Source organism: Uloborus diversus, chromosome 7 (genome assembly GCF_026930045.1).
Source record: "Uloborus diversus isolate 005 chromosome 7, Udiv.v.3.1, whole genome shotgun sequence".
In the NCBI taxonomy this organism is placed as follows: Eukaryota; Metazoa; Arthropoda; class Arachnida; order Araneae; family Uloboridae; genus Uloborus; species Uloborus diversus.
Window position 1 is genome coordinate 44777460 of NC_072737.1, and position 25522 is coordinate 44802981.

At 34.9% G+C, this 25522-nt stretch overlaps 1 protein-coding gene across 1 annotated transcript in view; it reads left to right on the forward strand.

The window, feature by feature from the left end:
- The first annotated feature begins 234 nt into the window (after window positions 1-234).
- LOC129225801 (LIM domain-containing protein A-like) overlaps window positions 235-25522 on the forward strand; it is a 40959-nt gene continuing 15671 nt past the window's right edge. The window contains exons 1-6 of the mRNA XM_054860311.1: window positions 235-344; window positions 6532-6747; window positions 11199-11580; window positions 13537-13808; window positions 18682-18791; window positions 25269-25510. Coding sequence (XP_054716286.1) covers window positions 278-344; window positions 6532-6747; window positions 11199-11580; window positions 13537-13808; window positions 18682-18791; window positions 25269-25510 — 1289 coding nt within the window. The 5' untranslated portion in view covers window positions 235-277. The remainder of the gene's footprint in view (window positions 345-6531; window positions 6748-11198; window positions 11581-13536; window positions 13809-18681; window positions 18792-25268; window positions 25511-25522) is intronic.

The following is a 25522-nucleotide window of genomic DNA, read 5'->3' on the forward strand; positions in this document are numbered from 1 at the left end:
AGAAAACTATCAACGACCTTGTACATCAGTACATCATAAGAGATTGAACAACAAATTTTCTTTTACCTAATCATTGCCAGACGCTTACAATAAATTTAGCAGCAAATTTCCAATTCATAAACTAGCGATTGCGTAGTCGGTAGTGAAACTTAAGTAGCGCACTTGACCCCTGGGTTATCTGTTTATCCAAATTCTTGACCTGACGTTGGAATATGAACTTGAGATTGTCAAAAAAGAATCTCAGGGTGACCATTCTGGACACTTGGAAGAAGCTATCATGCAGCGAACGATACTGTTTTTCGTTTTCACCCTCGCGGTGCTACAAAGCTATGAATGTGTTCAAGGTATGAAATAATACTTTTTTTTGTCTTTATAATCTTATTGTCTGATAATCTCACTGTTTCTGAATTTGTGTATTGTTACATAGACGGTTGATGCACTAAAAAAGTGTGGGGGGGGGGGGGTCAAAAGAAGTGTGGGGCTAGGACTCGACGTCCTTAAAGCTGATTTTTTTTTGTAATTTTTGGGCTGTATTATTGGATAATTACCTAACATCACTGATTGAAGGATTTCTAATAAAGCTCCCACCTGAACCCCCCCCCCTAAATGACGGGCCTACCTTTCAAGTCTTTTACAAAGGTAACATGTTTTTCAAGGTGTTTTGTCCGAAAAAATTCTGAAAGATAATTCGTGTGACGAAATGTAATATGCTCTGGCTTTGAGCCATAGCAAATTATCTTACCAAATGCAAAAACTAGTGAGAGTTACATCATTTCTTATTAACACAAAAAACATGCATTACTTTCCCGCCAGCAGGGTGACGTAGTGATTAAGAGTTGACTTTTTATGCCAAAATTTTATATGTTCAAATCTGGCCCCATTCCGTAAACTTTCAAGCACAAACTTGAGTCAACTTATGATTAGTCTTCTTATATGTGTTAAAACTATTTCTATGGTGTAGTTCTTCAGTAGTACTTAATAATATTCTAAACTACTGGGCTTAAATTTCTTTCTTTTTAGTTTTTTTGGTTTTTACGCAGTCGGGGTTTTTGTTTTTAATTAATAATTATTTTTTATTTCACACTTTTAGTTAATTTTCATTGACTTAGTTATTATGATTATAAGACGGTACAATCTTGTCATTTTATTGAGAGAATTTATATCGTGAGGATTATTAAGTAACTTGCGGTGGTCTAAACTACTGATTATTATTAGTCCCTGTAGGGACCTAACTCGGCGTAAAGCTAGTACATATGCTTGACCTTTAGCAAAAACCACAGCAAAGAAAACAGCCTGTATAACTCATGATGACGCGAGCAGTTTCTTTCAGACCTTTTGTCCCGGTGGGGGGGGGGGGGCGCTTTGGAAGTTTGGGGGGGGGGGGAGCAAGTGCGTATTTAAGGAGCGGAGCACTTTAAGAGTTCGGATGGGGCCGAGGGCGCATTGAAGGACTGAAACAGGCAGCCCCCCCCCCCCCTCCCCAAGAAATAAATTCAAAATTACCAACTCTGAGTAATTTTACAATATCAATTTGTAAAGTTACCTTCATGTTTGGCTTGCCTGCCCCTCCTGATATAAATCTATGTATGCGCCCACGGGCGGGATAATATGAGTTTTAAAAACACTCCTGGTTCATTGTATCGTCCCCATAAAAATGTTTGTCAAAAGTCCCCTGTCTGACAGTACTGCAATGTTATTAAAAACAGAAAATTTTATTGGAAAATACAAGAAAAAAAAAAGTAATGAAAACATTTCTTAACCATTAAAATGTACCCAAAATCACTCTAAGCAAGAAAAATATAATTAAGTTTCATACTGACGGTCCTCCGTTACAATGCAAATGCATAAGAAACTTTTAAATTTATAAAACACGCAACGAAGCATGAATATCATGTAATAAAAACTATTTAAAACTCCTCCTGAAGTCAAATTTAGTTTCATTGAATTGTCTTACATATATTTTATGCCCTCTCTGGCTCTAATTCTTGCGAGTTTTTTTTTTAAATTTTAAAGCATTATTCAAATTCCATAATCAAAAAAAAAAAAAAAAAAAAAACTTTCAATTTTGTTTTAATCAGTCGAAATGCCGCCTCTGGCGAGAGCCTCTCCCGCCAACCCCTAGTTACGCTATTGTGTTCGTGACAAAATACTTCTCATGAGTATAAAGGAGACAAAAGAAAACGGCAAAGTAATATATAAAGGGAGGAAAACAATTTTTAAGTGCATGCAATTAGGGCCTGATTAAGGCTCAGACCTATTAAGTCTACCTTCCTTAGGGGGCTGGAATTTTCAAAAAACTTATACATACCATTAGAAAATCATGTGTTTTTGTGAAAATAATAAAAAAAATCCTCTTTTAAATAAATGTTTAACATTATGTTAACATTATTTTGCGTTGACTTAGATATAGAATAGAGAGGCGGACCTCCAAAGCATTGTGGGCCTTGGACCTCACTTTTAGTTAGTAGAGCCATGAATGCAATATAATAGGCCGGAAGCTCGGTTATGACATTTGACACCCTGAGGTCCCCCGCACCTACCGTTTGCACGGTTTATGGGTTATAATCCTGGGCGAGCATAAGCAGATGGGATCCTAAGGAATTTTTATCACATCACATTATAGAATATTACAACAAAACATTATACATAAACCAAACAACATTGCACCATGATACATAATATTAAGAGACGATTTTTGCTACTGAAGAAGATTATTATCTGACCATGTCGAGTAACATGCTTGACAAGCCTGCGTAGTTCACTGTTTCCACTTAATCACATACTTGTACAATAGCCCGGTTATGACAACCAGAGACAGCAGTTTCGTCTCTGGTATGGATTAATCAGTGTAGAATAGTCAATAACAGCGCTGGAGGCAGATGTCATCTAATTGAAGATGAGAGAGCCAACAAATTAGTAGCTAAGTCGGGACTGGCCCGCTTCCCGTTGACTTACGGGCCGATGCGCCCTCTCGCCTGTGCACCCTCGAACGCCCTCTGCGCGCTTTTTTTTTTTTTTTTTTTTTTTGACGCTTTTGCTTTTTTCCCCTTTTTTTCAAACCTGTGTGATTTTGTTCTGTTCTTTCTTTATTTGTTTTTCTTTTTGAACCTGAGCGGTTCTTTCTTTTTTTTAGCCCTAGAACCTGTGCACCTTCGTTTTTTTTTTTTCTGCGCCTTCAAATCTATGCGCTCTCGGTTTATTTATTTATTTTGTGCCCTTGATCCTGAGCGCCTTTGTTTTTTCTGCTCCGTCAAGCCTTTTCGACTTCGTTTTTTTTTCTTGCGCTCTCAAACCCGAGCGCCTATAGGAATCCCAATGGGGTCGTTTCCAAAAATTTAAAAGTATATTTTTTTTCTGAAAGAGCATGCTTAAAAACATAGGACTTAAAAACATAGGATCTGACCATTATTTAAATAATTTGACGAAGCTCAAAATTTTTTTTAAAAAATACTTCAATCGGTGTGCAGTTTCAATTTCATTTTTTACGCTTCTGCACATGATATCACAAGTGATGAAATGCCGTTCACTGATGCCATTAGCGCAGAGCACAATATTTAATTCGAGTCTTTACTCACATATACTGGCAACGATTTGGTTGAAAGCAAGCGTAGAGCGCAATATTTAATTCGCTTCTGAATTATCATAACGTGGAAACGTGGTAGACAGCAAGCATAAGCATTCAGCGTGCCAATGGAGTACGCACCAAAATGCGTTGATGCCACAAAGACCACGCCTTGTTTGAAAAATCGGAAAATTAAAAAAAATTAATTAAATATTAAAAGTTTTACAAATAAAAAAGTTTCATCGATCCATGTTATTATTATTATTATTTATTTATTTATTTATTTATTTTTGCCCACTTTATCAACTTCATTTACTAAAAGTAGTACTTTTGACTATGGAAACAACCCCACTATAAATCATAAAATCATTTGCAAGCGTTACGCAACCTAACCTCGTGGAGCACATAATTTCTTTTAACATAAGAACAAGATTTAAAAAACAGGACAGCCGTCATGTTTCGAAGAAAAAGCTCTTGAATATAAAAGGTATACATACGTGTACCAATTACATTGAAGAATTTGTAATATATATTGTATCAACTTAGATTATATAGTGGGTCAATAAGAAAATGTTCTTTTTTTTTGTAACATATAATACCCGTTTTAGTCAAGTTTTGAAGTTGCGTAGCATGTTCTGCTCACAAGGTAGACAAAAAATATGCACTTAAAAGACACAGTAGAAAGGACATTTTGTTATGCAAAGCTAATTCTTAGTATATACTCCTTTTAAGTTTAATTCGGAGTATGATAACGCCTTAAAAATTATTTAAACTTAAGATTACAATTAAATTAAAATATTTTGTCTTTTTGTTTCCTAAAACTGCTCTAATTGCTGACAAACTATTTAGTAACCAATAAATAAATAAATAAATAAATAAATAAAAATAAAATGATTGTTCTAAAATAATAAGTATGAATGCTTACACATTTTTTTAAAAACTTATAGTATCCTACACCTAGTGCGTAGTTGGGAGGTGGGGGGGGGGGTGCAGAAAAATGTCATTGACTGAAATATGTGAATAATGCAAACTTAATGTATTTTGGTTTCAAACCACTTTTTTTGGTCAAACAAAACTTTATCAACGATGACAGCCCTATAACAAAGTACAGTCGCCTCCCGCTACAACGCGATCCGACTTACGCGAAATGGCTATAACGCGAGTTTTTCAGGAGCAACGAATTATAGCGCTAAAGCGAATTTCTCGCTCTCAACACGAAAATATTTGGAAAGGAATAAGTTTTGGCTTTGTTTTTGACTTCGTGAATGTACTTTCATTCTTTCAGCATCACTGACTGCGCAAGTTCCAACACACCGCACTATAAACATAGTTCTATTAGTGTGTATCTATCACAACTCCTCATTTTTTATTTATTTATTCTAAATATAAAAGGTAATGAAATATTATGGCACCGAGGCACGGTCTTTCATCTAAAGTTTGAAGATGGAAACAAAAAGTGAAAATTTGCGACAATTTAAGAAAAGGTTTTGATACGCTTGTACAACTAGAAAGTGGGTCGAAGGTAGCACGATAATTAGGTTTGAGTGAATCTTTCATACGTATAATTAAAAGTAAAGAGAAGGCGATCCGTGTAAGTCCAGACCTTATTGTTAATATGAAGCGCGCAGAGTAGTGTTTAAGCAAAATGCAAATAATATGAAATTAGAATCTACTCTTCTATTGTAGAATATATGGAGACCCTGAAAGAGGGGTGTTATCATAGATGTAAATGTTATAAAAGTAAATGCGAAGCTACTGTATTTAAAAAAATATTAGAATGACGATTAGATTGCGCATCATAAATCATCTTTTTCAATTTTTCAGTTTCACTCTCTTACAGTACAGTGCTTTATTAATACTACATACTGTACGTACCGTACTGTTTTATTTTTATCTCTCTCTCTAATGCAGCGTTTCCAAAAATACGGAAAAAATCAGTTCTTTATGTAAAAAACGGTAATATATAGTTAAAAAATTGTTTAAAACAGTTTAAAAGGTGTTTAAAAACGTCTAAAATGATTGGGTATGTTAATAAAAAAAATCATATACAAAACACTTTTCCACAACGCGAAATTTCAACTTACACGAGGAGTCTTGGAACGCATCCCTCGCGTAAGTCGGGGTCCGACTGTATATGTTCCCCAGATATTTTTTTATCTCCAAATACAGCAATACCTACACTCGAGCGCGGATCCAGGTAGGGTGTCGTAGGGGTCATGACCCCTCTCCCCCCTTTAAGAAGACCAAGGGTAGCCTAAAGTTACATTTTTGGGGGAAGTTTTTAAAAACAACCTGCCCCAGATTCCCTATTTGCGCTTGAATATTGCACTTATAACCATGCCTTTCCGATATTAACCCTCTCATTAGTAAAAAGCTGAATCCGCCCTTGCTACACTAATATTAATATTATGAAGAAGACATGTGAACTGTTCACATCTATTCCAGACGTTGTGTTCTCAAGTGCCCCATAAGCAATTTAGAAAAAATAAAAGAATTATTAATTCATTTAAAAAATTGGACATTGTCATAAATTGCAAAAATAAAGAACTAATGGCTTGAAATTAGTTAAGTTTAGCTTACCAGTAGGTTTAAAATGTGTTTTCACGTGAAAACGTCATTTATAAAAGTATGTATATGTAACACCTGTCATAACAAAGAAGTTGTCACTACGGGAAACATAAAATGACAAATTGAAAAATTTTGAAACAGGTAGGACTGATGCTGCTATCACTTGAGAATTTTTCTTATTTTTTGCTTCCAGTTATCTTAATAAATCATATCAAGTTCATTAAATGCCCTCTCCTTTCCCTTCCAAATTTTTCAATTTCGTACGCACATACTCGTATAATGGTTAAAATGGCTTTGTATTTCCCGAAAAATCCAATTCTTTATTCGTTTAGATAACTTAAAGTGTACTGTAGTACGCTTTGTCTTTCATCTTTCTTTAATTCTGTATTCCCCCCCTTTAGTACAAATGCAGGAGACAGGGGCTTTCGAGGATGACACGAATACACAAGATCTTGAATCACAGGTGACAGAACTGCGTCGCAACGTGTCAGACCTCTGGAGCTACCTCAATGATCTGAGGTCAGCCCTATCTCAACATCTGACGCATTTGAGGCAGCACCAGGTTCAATTGGAGACTGACGTCCACGAGCTTCAACATCATTCCCATGGAGAAGGAGGTGAGAATATTCAACTCTCTTGTGCATACACCCTGCAACCGTCATAGAATAAATGATAGTTTTTCGCTTCGGTGGTTGGTAACAGCCTTGGAGTAATCGTCGATTACGTAATCGTAATCTGCGCAATCGATTACATTTACGTGTAATCGTAATCTGACAATGAGACGCTCGTAATCTTGTAATCGTAATTTTAATCAACTGTTTCTTGCATAATCGTAACTGTAATCTAAATTTCAATAATCGTAATTTCGCCTTGTAATTGTGCAATCCTGACTTGCTGCAAAACTTGTTAGTTGAGATTCTACAATGGTATGAAGGAGACGATAAGACTTCAATAGAAGCGTAAAAAGGAGGGCCTTTAGGACTGCTGACGGTTGTCAAATGAGGATCATAAACGAGCCATATCGTGAGTCGTTTGTACCCGGTCCAGCGTTTGTACCCTGTAGGTGCAGGGCCTGATAACCGCACAGGCCTACTAGGCCTGGCCCAAGGGGCCCCAAATTACTTAAAGAATTATGCATAGCATTACAACTATACAAAAAATACACACATTTTTAAAATAATAGCCTTCAGGGGGCCTCCAAATTATTGTGGACCTTGGGCCTCATTTTTAATTAGTCGGGCCCTGTGTAGGTGCCATTGATGGGGAACCTGCTGGAATGTCTCTGTCTCCCGGGGTTAAGGATTGGTCATCAATTTTCCTTTTCATCACTCAATTACAGGCAAACAAGCGAAGCTACCGCCTCGGAAAGAGAACAATATGGACAGTACTAGCATATGTTTTTGGTTCGAGAAAGTTTTAAAACAGTTAATTATATGCCTTTTGGTGCGTATTTACTTTTATTCACAGATGATGTGTCACCATAACTGCCTTCAAAAAAAAAAAAAAAAAAAAAACCTTCGCATTTTTGGAAAAATTTGCCCACACTTCCAAAAGAGATAATTCTTTCATAAAAGAGAAAATTGAAAGTGAACTAAAAGCTTATGAAACCAGCGCACCAAATGGGCATGCTATTGATCCCCTTACTGGAGATTAAACATTCAAGTCTACCCATTTCTTAGTAAAATTGCACCTTTGCGCATCATCTACTCCAGTTGAGCGTTTGTTCATTGCTGAAAAGTTTTACACTTCTCAGAGAATAAACCTGACAGTTTAGAAGCATTTTGGTGCTACTGAAATGCAATAAAAGATTATTTTAAATGCAGTGTTTATTTTTGAACATTTACTTTTATATCTTATTTATACTATCTGAATGTATTTTAATACTATGCATGTTTTACAAATCCTGCATACAAAAATGAATAGTATTTTTTCTCAATAATTGGGCTGAATTAAACAGAATTATATTAAATTGAAGAGAATAGAATGTAGAAACATAGCACGTAAGTTTCAGAAACCGTAACCTCTGAAATTTTGGTTGTATGCAAAATAGCAATCAATATTTAAATTATGTACAATATGCATTATGATGGGGCGAGCCATTTAGGTATGGGATATCTAATTACCTATGCAGGATATATTGTCAAAATAGTTATGTAGTATTTAAATGCTCAATCAAAAATTATAATTTTTCAACTATGACGTAGTTATCGCAAACGAGCAATGAGAATAAGATATATGTGCATGTATTTTTCTTCACGAGTCTGTAATCGTAATCAAAATCGTAATCGGCACATCATAATAGTAATCGATTAAATTTTTAAATAATCTAATCATTGCTGTAATCGTAATTACATTTTAGTAGGGGATTATAATCGTAATCGTAATTGTAATTTCCTATTTATCAAGCCTGTAATCGATTACATTCTTTCGTAATTGACTCTAAGCCTTATTGGTAATGGTGATGATTAGATCGGAGAATTGAGAAAGTGGGATATTCGTGTAGTATTGGATCTACCTGTGCAATGGTTAGTTAGTTCATGGTTCCACTAGATGGCGCTGACGCTTAACGGGTCTTGACAATTTATGACTTTTCTGTGTTAAACCGATGCAGCTCATGCAGCTACCAATCAACGTCAACTTTTCAAAGTTTTTATTTTTGATTGGATATCGCCCGTTTCGACTGCAAGAGGCGCTGAATGGAACCGCTGCATCCACCAATCAATGGCAACGTAATGGAAACAGAGGTTCCCTGTAGCGCCCTCTTTGTTGCCATGAGTTTCAGCGATTGTCCCGGCCTATAACAATTAAATGAGACCATGGTCAGTTATTTCTTGGACGGCGTCACTGAAATATTGATCATCTGTGATTTCAGTGGCGCCATTCAAAAGCTAACTCATTAACAAAGAAATAAAAATTATACTTTTGAGCTGAAAATAGATTGATAAGACAATGTTAATAAAGCAGAAAATTTCCAGAAGAATGCATACACGAATGAACACCTCAACTTCACATCAAGAATAACAGGGAAGGTAAAATTCATGATTAAAAGTATTTTAGGGCCGTGGTAGCCTGATCGGTAGGGCATTGGACTCGGGGCCGGAGGGGCTCGGGTTCGATCCCCGCTGGTCGAAGGCCCACCGTCGTCATTAAAGGGGACTGGGCGACGTTAAATATGCTCGTGGTCTCAATGTCCTCCAAGTGAAACGATACCTCTGGGGGTGCTAGTACCAGGTAGCTATTAGCTCTTGGACTAGTTCTAAATTCTCATTAACTGTTCGATCCGGTGATGGTGCTGCCATCTATCGGTATATAAAATAATGGAGGCAAGGCACTATTATGCAGACCTCGACATAAATACAGTTGTAGTCAGTTGTGACTCTTGAATAGAAATAGAAATAGAAAAAGTATTTTAGTAACCTTGCACGTGATGATGTAAAACTAGCTGAAACCAGCTACTTCACATTTGTAGACCCACTAGAAAGGAAAATGTACGATAACCATACTTTGAGAAACAAATTTTGTCACTGTGTTCCCTTCAAAAAATGATGACGTCTACACAGTTGTTTATAAACACGTGGAGCTCGACGAATGTCTTCTATGTATGACATACTGTCCGATATTTTAACGCGAAATCTTACTCGAATTTGGGCATGCGTCAGGTCTCTTCTGATTTCATCAAAACAGGGGTGATAGCAAGAAGAAAGTAACGAGCAAGCAAAAACTGAATGCATCGAGAAAGTGCGCCTCTTTAAACAATCACCCCTTTTTCAATTGGAATCGTTCGTAGCTGCTAGTCGCGGAGTTCGAGAACACAGTAGTCTTCACTCACGAACAGTTTAGTTTCAAAAATTACCACAATTGTGATGTGGGTAATATAGCATGTTTCCGTTTACCCCAACTAACCCTATATGTTTTTTTCTTTTACTTCTGCGACAACTGAAGAAATTCCTAATAAAAATTGTTAGCTTTACATCTTTAAAAACAGCTAAATTGTTACAAAGAAACTACCACTTTTTTTTCCTGCTGTCATTATGCATTTAAACTTGAAAAGATGTTGCCAAGTTTGCGAAGAAAGAAAAGAAAATCTTTGTTAAGTTCTATACATTACTTAAGATCGATAAAGTATTGCCTCGCAAAATACTGGTGAAGTGTAAAATATTTCAAATTAATCAAACTGTTTTCCAAGTTTCACACTGACAACGACAGCATGGAACCTTTTTCTGCAATCTTGCAGCCGGTGAAAGTGGAGGATCCGGAGGTTAATGACCCCTCCTTACACAGTCGACAATAGTATCCGTTCACATTGTGTTCAAGCACTTTATGAATGAAATGTAAATTATTTCAGTAGTATTCTCAATTCATTAATAATATTTGAAAGTAATTGAAATACTACATCTTTTCTTTGCTAATGAAATTAATTAGTAACGTTTATGCCCTATTAGATGCCCAGTTATTCCTGGCCAATTTGATGCTTTTTACTGACACCCAAGCAGTTTCAAAAAATTTTCGAACCCAAAACCATAAGTTTGTTTATGCGGGGTGGAGGGGGGGGATAGTCGGTATCCGCCCCTGCCATCTTGTTTACTCATTGATCAATGGCTTTCATCTACCCTATCATAAGAAATTACTTTTCCCCGCCCCGAAGAGCCATGAATTGTTGATTGAGCAATACAGGCCCGTCATTTACAATTTTTGCGAATTCTATCGAAATTAGCAAAGCCACGCTCACTTATTTATAAATACATTGATTTCAAAAAGTTGGGGGGGGGGGAGGCAAATGCCCCTCCTGACCCCTTTTCACCCCTCAGTGACGGGCCTGGAGCAATGTGGATTATATAAAGCATATGGAATGGGTATTGTTGGTAAAGTAGTATGCAATAGATAAATGCACGCTAAACTGCAAACAATTCTATAGCGAACCCAAAGGCGGCAAAGTGGATTGGATATGAATAAAAGTAAGGATATTAATTTCATCACCATTCCCACCAGCGTGAATCCACTATTGTTGATAATGTTGTTTTCACCTGAATGATTCAGAATAAAAACAGTATCATTACGTTCTTTATAGGGGAGGCTCATACCTCTCACTCAGATGACCATCATCACTCTGGTGAGTATTCACACAGTGGTGAGCAGCACTCTCATGGTAGTGACGATCACCATTCACATGGCAGCGACGATCATCACTCGCATGGTAGCGACGATCACCACTCACATGGCAGCTACGATCACCCTTCACATCGCAGCGACGATCACCATTCACATGGCAGCGACGACCATCACTCGCACGGCAGCGACGATCATCATCACAGTAGTGAACATAGTCACGACGATGACCACAGTTCGCACTCTTCTTCGCACTCGCACTCGACCAATGACTACAGCGATCACCATCATAGTGGCGAGCATCACTCTCACAGCGATGGAGGTGATCAACACCAGGATCATAAGTAAGAGTTTATTTTGTTGCAAAAGGGAAAAAGAAAGAAAACAAGATCCTATGAAATTAAAACTGTTTTAGGCCTTTAGGTTTAAAAAAAAAATGAATTCATTGCGCTGCGTGTAATAAATATACAATACATTTCGGAATGGGGTTGTTTCCTTCAGTCAAAAGTACTACTTTTAGTCACTGAAATTGATAGAATGAGCAAAAAAAGTAACATAGACCCAAAAAATATTTTCATTTTCCCAACAGTTATTTTTAAATTAATTTTTTAAAATGTCCGATTTTTCAAACAAGGCGTGGTCTTGATGACGTCACAAATGATGTATTTTGGCGCATCTTTCTGCCACGTTTCCACGTTATGATAATCAATAAGCGAATCAAATATTGCGCTCTACGCTTGCTATCAACCATATCGTTGCCAATTCACGTGAGTAAAGATGCGAATCAAATATTTTGCTCTGTGAATGGCAACACTGAATGACATTTCATCATTTTTTATGTCATCGGCAAGATTCGTAAACAATAAAAACGCATCGATTAAAGTATTTTTTAAAAAATATTTAATTTAAATAAATTATTTAAAAAATGGTCAGATCCTATGTTTTTAAGCATGCTCTTTCAGAAAAAAAATACTTTCGTTTCAACGTTTTCCTGGCGGAAGAGAATAAGATTATGTTCTCCGTTTATGTTAAACTTTAAAAATATATATATACATATACAGGGTGATACAAAAAACCGAGAACGTTTAAACAATCCAATAAAACCAAGAGTGATAGAAGAATTTTTATTATTATTATTAATAGTTACTGAAACCTTACAGCAAAGTAGTTTTAAGTATCATTAATGGAACTTATAAAAAGTTACGTATTATTTTAAAAATTACGTTTTTTAGAATACATCCTCCTGTACGATTGTGTTCTTGTAATCTTCTTCTGCTGCTGAGATTCCTTATTGCCGCTACATCATCTCAGCTAGGATTCTGAGAATTTCAATCTGAGTTTTATGTTTTAAGAATTTTGGATGAGTTAAAATGTAATCAGAATGAAATTCACAGCATCCTTGCTGAGATGTTGCAGCGGTCAATGAAGAATGTCAGCAACAGAAGCAGATTTCACGAATCTGTACGTATATAAGGAAGAGGATCTAGTATACAAGAATTTATTTTAACAGTCTGCGGCGCAGATCAAAAAACCCGAAAATAGACTCAGTGGCGTCGCTGCGGAGGAAGGGCGGTCTGCCCCGGGTGCCACCCGTCTGGGGGTGACATCTAAAGTGGAAATGCAAGTTTTGAAAAATATAAAACCTGAAAAGCAATTTTAAGACTACAAATTAAAAAAATTTCGGAGGGTAAGCCCCGGACCCCCACTTTTATTTGTTTTTTTTTTTTTTTGTTTTTTTTTTTGTACATTAGCCTACTTAAAATTTCGTTAAAACACAAATGTCGTTGTTTCTGAAAATTGTATGAATTTCATGTTGACATTTTTTTCCTTTTGCGTTTGTGTGAAAGGGGGGGGGCGGGGGTGACACCACAAATCATCGTCCCGGGTGTCACCCATGCTAGGTACGCCACTGATAGACTTCAAGGTAAACCCAGCATCAGATTAGTCGAAACTCTATTATACATCATCACGCCTCATGCTGATATTAAAAATTTCAGTTAAACGTATGCTAACAAACTTCACAATAAAATTCAAAACTAGGACGCAGGTAGCTGCCGGAACACGTGCTTTTGACCTCTCAGTCACTAAGGACTCCTGCATAGATTTATATAGGCACATTAAAAAAAAAAAAACTTTCATTTTCATTTGGGAAAAATATTTTGTCCCATTTTAATTGTCATTGGCCATTCGGTGGTTGAATTCCATTACAATAAAACTGCAGGTACAAGGAACAAAATTTAGTTCCTTGAAGTTCGTTGCAACAGGATTTAACTGTAATAGAATTGATTTTTTTCTTTTAGGGATTCCCATGAAACAGAAGACTTATCCCAGCAGACTCAACAAGCGGTTGATCCCGTTTTGGAGCCAGTAGTTTTGCCAACAACTCGGCCAGTAAATTCCCATCATCACCATCATCACCACTCTCATTCGCATGTAGAAACTTCCACAGCTGACCGCTTCAACCTCGTAGATATGCATCCGGAAAGCAGACATCAAGGTCATGGTCACTCGCTCTCTGATTCTGTCTCAACTTCGTCAAGAAACAGAAATGTAACAGTGACTTTGCCAAAATGTAAGTGGGGCAGAGAGAAATGGTTAAGTATAAACTTGCCAAAATGAACAAAAACTAAATGTGCATAAATTTTATAATAAAACTTGCATTGAAATATTATTTTTCATTTTCGGCATTAAATTTGTACCTTTGACAATGGTTGAAAATTTGCACTTTGCTCCATGCATGGGGGAAAGTGAAAAGTGAAATATTTTCCTATTAAAATAGTTTCCATTTGAGCATTAAATTAAATTTTATCAAATAAATGAATAAATAATGAAACAATAAATGAATAAATAAATGAAAGAATTAATTAATATTTGAGAGAGAAAAAAAAGTGAATAATAAGTTTCAACAACTTCAAAAATAGCTTCTAAACAGTCATTTCAGCAGGAATGAATGATGTAATGAGCTGTGTACTTACACTGTGTGATTAATATCTATGTAATATTGTCAACTTTAAAACAAAAAAATATTTTGTGAAATAATTGATAGAAAACTTACTTTAAACCTTGCCGGCAGAGTACATCAACGGGGGTTCTATTGCTTTTGAAGTCAAATATAATAAAATATTTAAAGTAACTCAAAGTTATTGGGCGCAGCTCAAAGTTAACCCGAAGGACAGTATTGTAATTAATTAGCATTCTTAAAGAGTAAAATGAGTTTTTTTCGAACTAATGAAAGACTAAAGGGGTTGCTTTGCGAAACTCACGCTCAAATTGCCATTTTTTGATCTCACGAGTCAAACACGAAATCACCCCAAATATTGACACCACTTATACTTGCTCATAATTTCCCTATTCAGCACGATTTTGGTACCATAGAGCAGAGGTCTCCAACCTACCAGACGCAAACAGATTTTGAACTGAAAAAAAAAAAGTTGATAATATACTTCTTTTTAAACATTTTTCAAGGAAACTAAGACCAGAAAATTTCAAAAACCACCACTGAGCTCTTAATTTAAAGAAAAAAAAGAACAGCCGGTTAGCGCTAACTATCCCATCTGAACTGAAAAACAGTCGGACCCCGATTTAACGAACCTCTATTTAACGCATTTCGCGATTTACCGAATTTTTCTTTTTCCCCGACTAAAATGAAGGCAAAAACCCCTGTTTAAGGAATAATAAACCCCGAATTAACAAATTATTTTAACGGCGGAATATTTTTTTTTTTTTTTTGTTAATTTGAGTTAGGAAATATTGGATTGTTTTCCAAATGACACATCCATATTATCCCCGAAACAGAAAAAGGCTTTTCTTGGAATCTGCAATTTTGACGGGCGAGGGAGCAATCAATGAATAGCGATTCTGATGAAGAAAAGCGATAATAAAACTCGCATTAAAACTTACTTTTTCAAATGCTTTACATGGCCTGGAATCTAAAAAAATATCTTGTGCAGAGGCTGTAAATGACACAGTATCTTCCCTCTATAAAGTCGAAAACAACTATTTCGAGTCAAGTATCAAAGAAATTTTCAAATATCTACTATTACTCAGTACTTTAAAAATTTTAACTTGTATGTAATTAGTCGCAGAATGCTGAATAAAAAGTGTACACTTTCTAATCATGGATATTTTTGCACAGTTGCTTATTGCAGCTTTTAGATAAGACAAGTGTAATTTTTTAAAAAAAATTTCACACCCCAATATTACGAATAACCTCGATTTAACGTATAAAATTATATGTCCCAATGAATTCGTTAAATCGGGGTCCGACTGTATTGCTGGATTGTTGACCCACCTCGCATCCAAAAATTTACAATGTGATCTTTTACTAAACAAGCTGATGTGTGCATCACATGACTTCCTTTTACACCAACTTAATATTATTTCCCCATAATTGGCAATTTTGATGTAAATTCAATAGATAACTCTGTAAATATCACCAACAGTGGCCAAATTGAAACCAGATTAAAAAAATATAAATAAATAAATAAATAAAAATAAAATAAATAAATAAAAATCGCCAAATTCGTTGCCAAGTTGGTGACAAACTTGGCGACCAAAAGACTGGCGATGTATCGCCAAGTGTCCGCCAAATTATAACACCACTTGAGTTTGCGTCGAAATTAACAATGATTTCCCCCAAGAAAGGTGCAAAAGACCCCTTTATTAACACCCGAATGCAACCAAAAGGGAAGGTGCACAACTAGACCCCACTAGGGGTCTACGTACCAAATTTCAACTTTCTAGGTCATACCATTCTTGAGTTATGCGACATACATACCGACATACACACATACACATATACGCACATACGCACACACGTACGTACATACAGACGTCACGAGAAAATTTGTTGTAATTAACTCGGGAATCGTTAAAATGGATATTTCGGGCGTCTATACGTTCTTAGGAATATATGCACGTGTTCAGGTCGAAAAAAAAAATTCAAGATTCATTCGGGGGGTGAGCAAAATGGAAATTAAGTTCGATTTTCGAGTGAAATTTTTTTCGTGAATACAATACTTTTTTTTTTTTTTTTTTTATAAAGGAAGTAAAAAGGTTGGAAACCCCTGCTTCAGAGTATAGACATTTCGTTAAAAGGGCGGCGATTTTTTCAAATCTCGTAACATAATTTCTCGCAGAATGTTGACTGGCACCCCTTTAGAGAATAAGTACCGACTTGAAGTTTGAATTGTAGAATTGAATTATTTTTTATTTTCTCCCTGAGGTCCCACACCTACCGTTTGCACAGTGCATCAAGTTATTTTTCATTTAAACGCCTGTGTTATTTTGTATTCAAGTTGTTTTTTACGCAGTTATTTTTTCCCAAATTTCATTTCTTTAGTTGAATAAACCACTGCAAAACGATCTCTAAAATTAAACCTCAGATATCTACTTAACCCTACAAAGAATTTCTCTTACGCCACCTGTTTCCCTGAAATTATAATATGTGATTGATTTATTCATTTATTTTAGTCCATATTTAGGTATATACTAGTGATGTTCCGGATATCCGTATCCGTATCCGCGGATATCCGAGGGAAAATAAAGATCCGTATCCGTATCCGTTACTTTTTTGACGGATTTTAAACGGATCATTTCTATTCTAAAAATTTTTAAATATTTGAATAAAGGACTCTTAAATTCCGTTTAAATTAGATTTTATCCCCTATTTAAATTTTAAGGTATCATTTCAGAAGCCTATTTCTATCCCCCCCCCCCCGTTACAAAAAGGAAGGGGAAATAAGTGTTAAAAGTGTGTATCAGTGTGTCTTTTTGTGGCATCGTAGCTCCTAAACAGAAAAACCGATTTCGATAGTTCATTTTTTGTTCAAAAGGTGACTTAATCGAAAGTGATCTTAGCTTGGCCTCGTTTCTGTAGAACTTTAATTACCGGAGATATTAATTAAAAACCGACTTAACGCTTTTCACGATTAAGGTAGTAAAAATTTACCCGTACGTTAAAAATGTTGGCCCTAATTGAAAGAACGAAGTTTTCTGCATTTGATACTTATTTGAAACTTCCAACTTACATACAGTAGGAGCTATAATATTGTTAAGTAAATTTTAAATGCAATTCTAAGCCTTTATACGCGTGATTAGTAGCGATTTCAAAATCGGAAGATAAGTAGAAAAAGCTCAATGATTAAAATTTTTACCTGTTGTCAGTTCATATTTGTTAACAAATGTGTAATCTGACCCGCGAAATTCATCTTAATATGAGGTCGGCTTTCTGGGACATGTTTTGGTTTTTTAATTTTTGATTTAATATTAGTTTTTGTTTTTGATTTGGGGTTTCTGTTATTCTTCATTTTTGTTTTTCTCGGCATCCTTCCAAAAAAGTGAGACTAAAATCTTTATTTACTGTTTATAAAAGTGTTCCCGGCTCTGTATTTCGTCGATCGGAGTAAGTTCGGTGGAATGAGTCAGCGCTGCATTTATGCTGGAATAAAATGCGAAAAATTATTTCTAGCCTGTCCAGTAGCAGCTTTACACTCTTGTTCCTGTATTTTACATCTACCGAGCAAGCTAGAAATAATTTTCACATTCCATCGAAGCATTAATGCAGCGCTGGTCCATTCCTTCCAACTCTCCCTCAATTTTAACGAAGATTTCTTTAAGGAGTAAATCATAGTCTTGATTATATTTTTGCCGCAGTAGAAATTTTTTGAAGAAACTGCCATTATTCTGAGGGGAATACCTTCCGCAACAAATTTTACACATGGATAGTTGAATTGGATTTAAAAAAAATTTTTGAGGTCCGTATCCGCGGATCTTGACACCAATGATCCGGATCCGTATCCGGATCCGCGGATCTACTTTATAACGATTCGGCACATCACTAGTATATACCTTGCTCAAAATTGGATGAAAAAATAAAAGCGAGTTTTGGGAAATCATGGGAGCATTAGCTTGATCAGAAAAACACTCACACTTCGGCTACTCCAGCCCCCTATCGCAGGAGTTCCTAAAAGGGGTGCCGTGGCACCATGGGGTACCATGGGGAGAGGCGAGGGATGCCGCAAAGTGCCTACGGTTTCAATATATTCATTCATAATAGAGTAAGCAGGATGCCTCGAGAACATTTTAATTCTTCAATGGATGCCGCGAATCGGAAAAGTTTGTGAAACCCTGCCCTATGGCGTCGTAGAATACCAGATGCATTTTTTTTTCTTCTCGATATAAATATTTTGCTCAGGGAGCGAGTGTGGAGGGTTATCAAAGTTTAAAACTAAACACAGCTCTTGTTAAAAAATTGCAAAATGTTGTGAATACTTATCCCCAGAATTTTATGAATATTATTCCCAAAAATACATGAACTCATTAACTCGAAATGTAGCTATGCTCAAACGCTTAAACATTGTTTCGGCAATATCACTATCAAATACATATTGTTTAACTTGATAAGCATTTCAGTGTACAATTATTCATTTATTTATTTTTTTCAGATTCTGAATACAGTTTGTACAATATCGCTGTATGCAAAGTACAACCTAACAGAGCCATTCCTGAAGATAAGCAACAAAATGTGCAGGGACAAGTATCCCTGTGGCAAAAAGTAAGCAAACAAATTAGCATACAAGATAGAGTAAATTAAGATTAAAAAGTCAAAATATAAATATTTCATTTTAATCTTCCAAAAAAGGGAGGGGGGAGAAAAGTAAGGAAATGCATAAATTTTTGCTTTTAGATCATACATTATTTCCTTAAAATATTATGAACAAAATATTTTGTTGTCAATGAAGACGATAGCGATGCCACTATCATGCTTGCAATCATATGCAACGCTTTGGAACTCATGTATTCCTTTCGAAACAGAAACTAAAGCCAAAACAAAAGCAAATATAAATATGTACTTAAGTTTTCTTTCGACAAATTAAAGCTTTTGCAAAGAAGAACTGCTTCCAAATGATTACTCTATATTTCTAAAAGCAATAATTTTGCGTAAATTTTAGTTTACCTTTTCCGATCATTAAATCATTCTCATTGACCAGTTTATGGATTGACATAAGCATTTGTATATTTCTTCTTTCAGCTGTTTTTTTACGTTAATATGGCGTGACTTTTTGGCTCGAGTGAGTTGTACTTTTTCACAAAAGAGATGGGAATTAATTAGGTTTGGTTAAGGATGGTTCTTAAGCAGTAAGCTAGAGCCCATAAGCCAGTGATAAAGTGGAACTACATGTATTACACCGACGGCTCGGTTATTACATCTAGATACTTCAGTTTCGTTTTTGTTGTGGTTGTGGACTCATCAGTCCAGAATAGTGAATAACTGAGCTGGAGGCAGATTTCACCTCATTGAAGCAGAGTGCCAACAAACTGGTAGATAAAGTAAATTTATTTCAACAGCGAGAGTCCACAGCTATGGTGTGCGATTCAACCCCTAAAAACTTTTGTATTAAGCAACACGTTACCGCCAATAAGCCAGAGCTCAGTTATTCACTATTCCAGAGTGATGAGTCCCCAAAAAGGACAAAATGCAGTCTCTTTACATAACTGGGCTGTTGCTGTATTGCACGTAGTTCTGCCTCAGCCCTGGCTTATGCTGAATACCCAAGTAGCTTTAATTTACAAGTTGAACCATACCATCGCTGCGGACTCTCACTGGTAAGATAAATTTACCTTATCTGCCAGTTTGTTGCATTCTCTGTTTCAATAAGATGACAACTGCCTCCTGCTCGGTTATTCACTTTTCCAGACTAATGAGCCCACAACAAGAACGAAACTGTAATCTGGATGTGATAACCGAGCTGTCGGTATATTGAAAAAGGATGGTTCTTTTATTTGTGATTTCAAAAAAAAAATGTCGGCAGAATAAATTCAGCTATTATATGAATACTTCTATGCGTTGATAGTAGATCAAAATTTTGCACTTTTTTTTCTTTTTTTGAGTATTGCTGACTAAAATTCACATAATGGCGTCGTAGATTTTTTCTTTTTCAGTTAGTTGATTAATTTTTCAAAATCATTGGAATTCCTGTTGGAATTTTAAATTTTTTTATTTATGACTGAATTACCGATGAACCTTAGAATCAAGGTTGTGTATGTGTGATAATTTTTGAGTTTGATATTCAACGAAATTCAAAAGCGTCATGTGAATGGTGGGGCCAATCACATAGACAACAAAAATCGACACGGTTTTGAAATGTAAGCTTCAGGCTTTCCCGAAGTGAGATCAATAAGCTATCTTCCTGATTGCTCGAAAATAGAACTCCGGGCCCATATCTTGAGGTAGAGCTTTTAAAACTTGAAACCCTGTTAGCAGAAACAGCGCGACGCAGCGAGTTTGTTGATGCAGATTCTTGGGAAAGTCTGCAGACTAATTCTTAGTTGGGTGAGAAAAGGCCTAAACTTCTTCTAGAAAAATAATCTTGAATCTCAGCTAACGCAGATTTGTACCATTTTTTTCTGCGATATAATCTATAAGTTGTATGTATTTTGCACTTGTATTAGCAACTTATTTTAAAGCATTTCTGGGTGCCGATTTGGTTTTAAGAATAATTAAATGTCGGTTTATCTTGCAGACTATTTTTTTGTTTTTAATCTCTGTCATACTGCTGAAAAATATTTTGCTACTGATCTTGAAACTGTGAAGAGTTAAAAACTTAGAGCCATTTGTTTATGCCGATAATCGAATGTTTTTTAAGCTTTGAAACCTGTTCGTCATTTTGGGAGGTTTTTAAATTGCACTTACCCAATCCCCTGGTTGGTTTTTCAAAATTAATGTTTTTACATATAAGTGGGCGTCGTTTTTGTCGTTCCAAAGAAAATTGCATTGAGAAAACTCCTTGCCCAGTCCCCTTTTTCTTTCCTTGAAAAATTCAAAATGACGAGCCTGCCTAGATAAAAAAATCTTTTGTCAAATAGGAGTTGCTTCTGGCTAACATTTACCAACTCTAAATTTCTTTGAAGAAAAACGAAATTCTGAATTTGCAAGATTGCAAGACTCTTATCAGTCTTAGCTTACGTTTCTTACACTTGGGCAAAAAAGAAAACTACAGCAAAACCTCTCTACAGCGATTATCAATACAGCGAAATATCCGTTTCAACGAAATAAATGTTCAGTCTCGTTTCAATTGCAAATCCAGAAAGCTCGGGATTGAGACCGTTTCGGATTTCGGAATTTTCCAGATTTTGGATTCTGACTCAAAAATAGTGAACATTCTCCTGTCATGTGGTGCGGTATTTGTCACGTTTTTCCTGGTTTCGCTAATGTTTGCGCTATTTTTTTTTATTATTTTTTTTTTAACTTTTTGATCAATCTGAATGAAAGTGTACTTCATTATACTAAAAGAAAAGTCGGAGATAATTTGCAGCGGCGTTGCCACGGATGTTGCTTTTTGCTATTAAGCAATCGAAAAAATAAATAGATCACATTTTTACTAAAAAAGATTTTTTTTTGTTTAGTAAGCTTTGTATTGCATATTAATGAGAAGAAAAAAGGAATTATCTTCAACCCCGAAAGTACATGTTAAAAGATTGCTGCACAACTACAGCAAAACGTTTATTTACGCATAACTCGTGCCATCGAAAACACGTTTTGAAAAGAAGAAGCTGAACTGAAAGTACTGTGTTTTCAACAAGTAATTGCCGAACGTTAACAATTTTGAAATTTTAAAACAAAAAATATATAAGGAGGGATTTTGTTAAAAAAAATAGTTTAAGTATTTAATCGGTGAAATCCGGATTTTGGGTCTTCCGGGTTTCGGAATTCCGAATTTCAGGTCTCATACTGTTCATTGTTTGTTATTCATCAAAACAAAATTCCCATTAAAAAAAAATGATGTCCCTTGAATTTTTTTGTATCGGAATTTGACTGTATTACAAAGTGTGCTTAGTGATATAAGAAGCGAGAGTTTTAAACTATACATCGTGTCCAAACTACGAAGTCAGAAAACACGTAAAGATAAATCGAATTAATCTTATGCTACTTTAAATGTAGAATTTCCCAAAAAGTAGACTAAACTCCTTAAGTGATACTTTGCTGCAGAGAGACCGTTTTGGTAAGGAAACAGAAATTACAGAAAAACTTTCCTAAACTACCACGTCAGAAAACACGTAAAGATAAATTGAATGAATTTCATGCTACTTTAAATGTAGAATTTCCCAAAAAGTAGAATAAACTAATTAAGTGATACTTTGCTGCAGAGAGACCGCTTTCGTAAGGAAACAGAAATTACAGAGTAACTTTTCTAAACTACGACGTCAGAAAAACACGTTAAGATAAATCGAATGAATTTCATGCTGCTTTAAATGTAGAATTTCCCAAAGAGTAGAATAAACTCCTTAAATGATACTTTGCTGCAGAGAGACCATTTTAGTAAGGAAACAGAAATTACAGAGAAACTTTCCTAAACTACCACGTCAGAAAACACGTAAAGATGAATGAATTTCATGCTACTTTAAATGTAGAGTTTATCAAACAGTAGAATAATACTCCTTAAGTGATACTTTGCTGCAGAGAGACAGTTTTAAGTAAGGAAACAGAAATTACAGAAAAACTTTGCTTTTTTTTCTTTCTTTGTGTTAATGAACATAGGTTGAAATTCGTATATTTAGCAGTCCGAAAAGCAACCTATCAATCAAAAATAAATCATTATTTTTGAGCTGAAAAGTTAAAATATAAACAGTAACATAAAAGCAGCACAAATTTGCAAAAAAAAAAAAAATAAATAAATAAATAAATAAATAAATTTGAGGCAGTGAGAAGCAAGGGATGTAAGTGGACATTTTCCAGTTTTGAGCACAACGTGTATAAAGATTACGTCCTGAGTAGGCTTTCATTAATTTTTTTTCTAAATCATGCTGTACAGCAGCACCTACCAGGGCTACTAGTACAATCTCTTGCCCCAAGACAGAGGAGAGGTTCACTTACCATTTGTACTGTTTATCTCCAAATTTGCCACTTGCATCCCTTTGCTTCTCACTACCTTATTTATAAAAGGGTTCTGCAATTTTGAATATAACGAAAGTTTTAAGTTCTTTTTATGCTCATATTCAAGAAAAGAATGTAATGAAAGCATAATTATCAATCACATGCTAGCTCTTTTAAAAAAAATTAATAAAAAAAGCTTGCAAAATTAGAGAAGACAACGTTCATAAAACGAAAAACAAAGCGAATAAATAAGTATTAAACATAAATAAAAGCTGTATAAAACTGTAATAAAAATTATAAAAATGGAACTTTTAGAATGTGATCAACTTCGATGAGTTACGTTACAGTGCAAAAAATACTGCAATTCTTTAAAAAAGTTAAACAAAAAAAAAAAAAAAAGAACTAGGTCTTGTGAGAGGACTTTTTTAGTATTCAGCACCTTGTTTTGGAAAAGAGTTTTGTAAAATAACATTCATCATATAAAAGAAAAATTTTCAAAGATTTTTCTAGAGGTGATTAGATTAATTGACCTTATTAAGGGCAGCATGGCAACACGGTATCATCCTAATTGCAAAAAACTTCCGCTTTATCAATTCTTTATCAACTAATAAGAAACCCTTTGGTTCTAGATAAGAGATGAAGTAATAATAAATTCGTTGCTGCACATTTTTATCGCATTTTACAGCTTTCTTTTAGGTATACTTTCTATTTGAAGTAAACTATTTTTCTTACAAGTAAAAAACACATAAAAAAATCTATACAGCTTGACCATTGGACATCTATTTCTATATGCAATTTTAGTTTCTTCCACTATCAAAAAATAAATAAAAAATAAATAAGTAAATAAATAAAAAATAAACAAATAAAAAAGAAAATAAATAAATAAATAAAAATACCATAATATGCATCTATGTATCTTAACACCACTTTTTTTACTGATTACATTATTGCTCAATCCATTTGCTCGGGTGTGACATTTTTACGCATATATTTGCAATTGACTCTCGGAATTTTAGACTTTGACTTTTAATTGTGGTTTATTTATTTACGGAGCCATTATGAGTCATAATATGAAGTATCAATTTTTTAATAAAATTTCTTGTATTTAAGGGGATCCAGGACACATTTTGGAAAAAATTTTATTAAATAATTTATTTTTTTTTGCACTGTTTCACTATCTATTCAATAAGTAACAATATTTGTGCTTTCTGACGTTGGATTACTGATTTTTTGCATAACATAAATATTAAACAAAATTTTTTTATTTAATTTTTTTTTTATAAAATGTGGTTGCTTTAAAGTGCTATAACTCAAAATATTCTTGGTCAATTTTTAATTTTTTTTCAAAACATTATGCACAAATATCTAAGCTTTAATTTTTATTCGGCGATTTTAAAAATATTTATTCAATAAGAAATAAAAAATATTTGAAGAAAAATTTCAGTAAGTTCGAAGGTACTTTTTTTTGTAAAAATCATACTTTTTGCAGTATACGTTTTTTCTTAAATTCGCCGAATAAAAATTAAAGTAAACTGTTTGAAAAAGATATGCTCCAAATTTTATAACTTTATCGGTCCTGACTTATAAGAGTTTGAATACAAGAAATCGGGACAAATTGCATCATGAAGAAAAACGCGTTTAAAGTTTTAAAGTTAAATGCAATTTTAGTTATATGCATGCACACAACAAAACTAAATATATCTTTCGTTCTAATTAAGATAGAAACAAGATTCAAACGTCCTTTTAAGAAGAGGAAAATGGATGCGGAAAGCGGATTTTTTTTTTTTTTTTTTTTTTTTTTTTTTAATGTTAAAAAAAAAATTGCAAACTTTGACGATTTTTATGTCCTGGATCCCCTTAAAAAGTAATTTTTTGCTCGTGTTGCGGGTGTGTCCGTACGGTCTCCCCGCAACTAGACAAATCATTGTTTTCAAGAAAGCTTTTTTTTTTAGAAAGTTGATACTTCATATTATGATACGTGATGGTTCTTTACATTCGAATATATCACAATTTAAGGTCAAAGTCTACGATTCCGAGAATCAATTGCAAATATATGCGCAAAAATGTCGTACCCGCGCTAATGGATTGAGCATTGTGCAATGTCCCATAGTTTATATATTTATCTTTATTTTTGTATCTCTATTTTGCTCTTTCAAGAAAACGGGTGGCCCACTCAATATTCATGTCCGTCTCCAAGGATTCGAAGTGGGTAACCATCATGGATCGCACGACCAACATCAGCAGCAAGAGCAACAAGAAGATAACGAAACCCCAGCCGCTGGCCACAGACATGGCTTCCATGTCCATTCTGCAGGAGACTTGAGCAATGGGTGCCAATCAACGGGTCCGCACTACAACCCGAAAGTAGTTAACCACGCTGGACCCCAGGACTTGAACAGGTAATGTGTATC